This window comes from Ammospiza nelsoni, chromosome 20, assembly GCF_027579445.1.
Source record: "Ammospiza nelsoni isolate bAmmNel1 chromosome 20, bAmmNel1.pri, whole genome shotgun sequence".
Taxonomy (NCBI): Eukaryota; Metazoa; Chordata; class Aves; order Passeriformes; family Passerellidae; genus Ammospiza; species Ammospiza nelsoni.
Window position 1 is genome coordinate 10,875,195 of NC_080652.1, and position 6,000 is coordinate 10,881,194.

Consider the following 6,000-nt stretch of genomic DNA (forward strand, 5'->3'; position numbering starts at 1 on the left):
ATACTGAAATAAGGATTTTGCAGGTATGAACATGTGACACTTTATTCTTAGACTTTCTGGCTAAAATCAAGAATCAAAATTGCATACTTACTGTTCCAAATTTACAGCTGCTTGTAGAGTGACAATATTGTCTCCTATGTGTTAATGCAAACTAACATTAGAAAATTGGTGTGGTATAACTTACTTGTGAATTTTGTAACTTCCTTATAGCTAAGGACAAAAATAATGACAAAGTCCATAAATACATATACTAAAATTCCTAACTGAATGCTAATTGAAAAATTAAACTCATCTTACCCAACAATTCAAACCAAACATAGAAGCATGTCGAGGAGTTCAGCTTAACTCTTCAGAGAATTTCTATTATTTTTAATCCTACTTTAACACCAAAAGGATTAAGGAAAACATTTCTAACCGTGCCACAGGCCCACTTAGCCTAACTCAAGTGGCTCTAAGCCAAACCCCACACCTATTTAAACGGACAGAAAAGTACCACTGCTTTCAGTAGAACAGGATCACACTCCTCGGTTTTACAGAGCACCTCTCAGGAGCAACAATGGTTCACAACTCAATTAATGGTAATTTAATTTGCCACCAGTTCCCAACTGATTTGTCTTAAGTAGCTGTTTTTTCAGAAAACTACACTCATAAGTTATGAGAAATCCAAAGTCAGCTGTTATTGTGCAATATAAAAGCAAACTTGCACAACTCTCGCTGTGCTACTCAAGTTGCAGCCCATAACCTGCAAATACTGGGGGAAATGCTGCAAATACTGGGGTTTAGCTCCATTCCTACAGCCACACTGTGGGGTGAGGATGGAACGACACCCACAGAGCACCAGAAATGTATTTTTCCTTTATACACATTGCTGGGCAGCCTTATCATACCCTCCTTGTTTATGTCTCTATTTTTAGCATCCTGTTTCCTTAATTAAAAGTTTATAAACTTTATATTTTTATAGCTAATGGTTAAAACAACAAACACCTTTTTAGTATTATGTTAGAACCCATGTTCAAATTCTTAAGTGAAAGCACCGGGTAACAGAGCTGGCAGGAGCACAGACCATATTCCAAATCTTTCAGACAAAAAGACATCACATTTTGTATTTTAATTTTCCATGACAAATGTCCATTTATTTCTATGAACAGTAAAATTAAAGTAGCCTTCCCAAGTGAGAAATTCAGTATTAAAGGCTGCATTCAACAACCAACACCTCACTATGAGAATGAAGTCATTGTTGGATTGTGGCTATTTTATAACTTTTCAGAGGCATTAAGGAAACAACTCACTATGAGACTTCATACAGTTTGCAAATACAGCATAAACAGGATCAGAAATGTGTATTCTGTAGTCCAGTGTCACCTGAGCATTGCACAGAAAGCCCAGCCATCCTCCACAGCACAGAGCCTTGCACACACACCGAGTTCCCTCCTCCAACAATCACTTACGGACCCATGTGAACAAGTGAACAATTAGATGCAATTTAAAAACTACATAGGACACAGAGGTACAACGAGACACAGTACCTCACTTATTTGAGAAGTAGGTTATTTCAGAAGGAAATGCAATACTTCTCTGTAAACTCTAACTTAGGAAGGAGCTATATGAGAAAATAATACTTCTGTGATAAATGCTAGTTGTATGAATTACTTCAAATCTCTGATCTAGAAATAACATCCGTTTCAAAGCAATCCATATGAAATCCAATATTACACTGAAATAAGATATTTCAAATAAGATATTTATGCATCTTTTATGATCAAAAAATGTAGTTTTACCAAACTGTAAGAGATTTACTCAGAATAAAATTAAACCAAGCCCTTCTCCGAAGCTGGATGGCTGGAAGTACAGACTTTACATATCTACAGCCCATTTCAATTCTGTTAGCAGCATTTTTGGTACACATAGGAAAATGCAATAGCATTTATGACAGAAAGTATCATTCTGCTGAAGAACTGAGGCATAAGAGAAGAGTCTGACATTGCCTGATAATTAGTTGTCCTGTAACAAGACTTAGTTGCTCAACTCTTGCAAAAAGTAAATTATTAGCAGAAACCTGTAATCACTAATTCAATTCAGAAACTATAACCAAAGCCTCGATTAATTTCCATATATTTAACTTTTTTGCCTGGTATTCCCTGGGTAGATAATATTTCATCTTAGTACATAACAAATGTTCTGTTAAATCTCTGAAAGGTTTCTCAGATGTACACTTGGCATCTATTGTGCCACCAGTGAAACAGAACCCCCTCTGGAAAGGGACATGCCAACTGCATGACAGTGCAATGCCATTCTGCTGAACAGACTGATATTGACACATTACTTAATAGAAATAAATAAGAAATCCTTTCTGTCGTGTAACATGGAGTTCAGAGGCTCGGGAGCAGTGACAGCAGCAGGTTAACAAAGCTCCTGTGCTGCCTCACCTGGCTGGCACAGAGTGCCTGGCACGCTCCCTGAGACGCGCCCCAACACAGGATTAACCCAGCACAACACTCAATGGAGCTTTTTTTTTGCCTGCAGCTACACAGAAGCCAAAAGCTTACAGGACTGCTGGCAATTCCTTGATTTCTTTCACTTCAGTCTGATGCAGCTACTGATACTTTTCTCTAAGCAATCTTTCACTCAAATGACTCATTATTATACACCCATCAGAAATCTAACTGACAGATATGCCCAGGTTTCATGCAGAGTCTATCACAGTGCACACAAGGGATCCTGTGCCAAGCAGTTCAATATCCCTCAGTTATCAATCTACTGCAGGAAGCAAGGGATCAGACTGCTGGATGTTTACTGGGGCTCCAGCACACACTGGTGACACCCCTAAAGCAGATGTGCCTCACCCTACCCAGTACACAAACAGTTCTCCCATTCACACTTCCAACCTGTCCCAATAAGGAAGTTACTTACCAACATTGAAGTCCTTGCTGGATTAAACATCCAGCTCAGAAAGGCAGACCAGAAAAGCCTCTTACTCAGACAGGCTCTCTCTCACTCTATATATTTTAAGACTGTTTTGAAATTTTGTCCTTACACTACTCAGGCACAGTGTTCTGTTCAAAGTGAAAAAAAACCAGTTTATTATGTGTTGCTCAAGGCAAAGTTGCTTATTCACTCAGTAGACAAAATGCTTTCTCACAAAGTTCAAGAAGAATGAAAAGCAATGTTTACCTGGGTTTATTGCCTCTTTATTACCTTTGCTACTCTGGTGACTGGGAAAGACAAGTTCACACCGAAAGACTTAGCACAGAAAAAGTCCTTAACTCCACTGGCTGCACTAAGTATTTCTAACAGCTACATCTCCCTGGCACCAGTTTCTAGTTGGAGCATCTCACCTGCCTGACATTCTCATTTCGCAAAGTCTACTCAAAGCCCCACTCAGCAACCACACACCCAAAGATGGCAAACCCAGCCTGTGGATTCAGTGTGCACCACAAAACAAACTGCACTTAAAGTAAGCATCAACCCCTTAAAAAATTTAAGATAAGGTCATCATAACAAGTAATTTTGGATCATAACCTTGAAGTGATCCAAGCAAGGGTGACTGCTGCAGGGTCTGAAGGTGCAAGTCAGAGATACACTCTGCTCTGCTGCCGAAATACGTACAGTTTTCAATTCTACCTGTATTTGACTGTAAGAGTTTAACCAGTTTCTCAGGCTTTCATTTCTCTGCAGCAATAGCTGAGAACATATACTCCAAAAAGGCACAAAACTCAGACCCACAGTATGCCTAAGGAAGGAAGAAAGGTTCATTCCTTTCTGGAACCAACCAATTGCCACAGTGCTATCATTACAAACACTCATTATCCGCTTACATTTTCCTAAAACACCCAACTGAAGAGACGTGTTTTCATCTATCCAGCCTATAGGCTTGGGAACATGAAGATGTGTCATCACACAAATTCTGTCCCCTCTAGTCTTGTATTCAAGTTAAAGAAAACAAGTGAAAAGTTAAAGCCCAAGTCCTGAAGAACACTGTGTTCAAGAAGGAAAAATAAGTGCTCAACCGCACTTGCTGAATGAAACAGGATCTACCTGGGTCTCTCCACTCTGTAACCCTTTCACACACAGAGATGTCAGCACTCCCTGTTTGGCAATAACTTTATTACAGCTCTACCTGTGTCCGAGGAACTGAATTTTCCTGGAATGGCACACGAACAAACTGAGACTTTTAAAGTGAATATACCAAACATATCAACAAGGTTTACCAATAAATCAACAATCAATTTTATGAAAATTTTAAAAAAAACCCAACACTGAGGGCATGGATCTGCAGGCCCAGCACATCAATCACTTGCATCACTCCTTCCCCCAGACCCCTTTGCTAATGTACTTTGGCTATCACCTAGCCAGACTGTAGTCCTTCCGTCAGCACACTCTGGGCAAAGAAATGAAGAAATGTGTACTCCCTCGATCCCTCCCCACCCCCGAACAGGCGTCGGCTGTGCTGGCAATGAAGATGTTCCCAACGCAGCACCCCCGCCCTCCCTCGGGCCTGCACCGATAACATTGCACTGCGCTCCCCGCCCGGCCCGGAGAGCGGGAGGGGCAGCGGGCTCGGAGTGAGGCAGGGTCGGCTCTGGCCCCTCTCCTGGGGCAGGGCCGGAGGGTCCCGCCGGGGTCCCGCCCGGAGTTGGGCTCGGACGGCCCGTCCTGCCCGTCCCTCCGGCCGGCGGGGCAGGGAGCGCTCTCTCCCCTTCCTTCTCCCTCTCCTTCTCGCCCAAGCCGAGGCCCACGGGCTCGGCCGGGGTCCCGCCCGCGCGGCCTCACACGGAGCGGAGGGAGGGCGGGGAAGTCAGTCCCCTTCTCGCTCTCCCGAGGGCCTGAAGCGGGGCTGGAGAGCTGCGGAGGGCACTCACTTGATCCTGGATCCCATGGTCTCCGGGGGGCCGCATAGACCCGGGGCGGAGCGAGACACGGGCGGGGGCCGCAGGGCCGCGCTCTGTCCGCCGCTCGCCCCTCACTCCATCCCGGCCCGCGCCGCGGCGCCCCGGCCGAGTCACGGCGCGGAGGTTGCCGGGAGCTGTAGTGCGGCGGGGCCCGGGGCGGGCGGTGTGTGCCTGTCTGGGGCAACCGGCAGGGAAAGGACCGGGCTCTGCTCGTGGTGCTGAGCCACAGGAAACCCGGCAACGGGCAGGAACTGATGCACAGCAAGTTCCACCCGAAAACGAGGCAGAATTCCTTCTCTGCGCGAGTGCCCGAGCACTGGAACAGATTGTCCCGAGAGGATGTGGAGTCTCCCTCGGGGGAATATTCCAGAACCGTCAGGACACAAGCCTGTACCATGTGTTCTCATGACTGTCTGGACAGAGAGGTTGGACCAGATGCCCCAAAAAGTCCCTTCCTACCCGACCTATGCTGTATCTCTGTGACTGTGGCCGGGAGCGCCGGGGGTCGGCAATGGCAATGCGGAGTGGCCCCGCTCCCCTCAGCGATATTCAGCCTTGAACCCCGCGGCGGGACGGGCCCCGCTCTCCCTCAGAGAGATTTAGCCTGGAACCCCGGGCGGGACGGGCCCCGCTCTCCCTCAGAGAGATTCAGCCTTGAACCCCGCGGCGGGACGGGCCCCGCTCTCCCTCAGAGAGATTCAGCCTTGAACCCCGCGGCGGGACGGGCCCCGCTCTCCCTCAGAGAGATTCAGCCTTGAACCCCGCGGCGGGACGGGCCCCGCTCTCCCTCAGAGAGATTCAGCCTGGAACCCCGGGCGGGACGGGCCCCGCTCCCCTTAGGGGGGTCAGGCAGGACCGGCCCTGCTCCTTTCTGGCCTCCTCAGCTGCCCCGCCGCGTTTAGCAGCTGAAGTGCGGCCTGGAGTGACACGGAACAGCAGTGCCAGGCTGGACTGACGGGGCCAAACCGCGTCACTGCCTGATCCCGTGCCCTGAATATCCACTGATATCCAGGCCAGATGAGGAGCAGGACTGCCTTTCCATCTTGGAAACCCCCATGCAGAGGGGAGCTGTGCCCATGGGCACAGGCCGGAGTCTCAGGCCGGAACAGGT

The 6,000-nt window shown here is 47.2% G+C and overlaps 1 protein-coding gene across 5 annotated transcripts in view; it reads right to left on the reverse strand.

The window, feature by feature from the left end:
- DENND1A (DENN domain containing 1A) overlaps positions 1 to 5,070 on the reverse strand; it is a 146,916-nt gene extending 141,846 nt beyond the window's left edge. For all 5 annotated transcript variants that reach the window (XM_059486570.1, XM_059486567.1, XM_059486569.1 and 2 more), the window contains exon 1: positions 4,860 to 5,070. In XM_059486570.1, the coding sequence (XP_059342553.1) occupies positions 4,860 to 4,876 (17 nt within the window). In that variant the 5' untranslated portion in view covers positions 4,877 to 5,070. The remainder of the gene's footprint in view (positions 1 to 4,859) is intronic.
- Between the last annotated feature and the right edge of the window lie 930 nt (positions 5,071 to 6,000).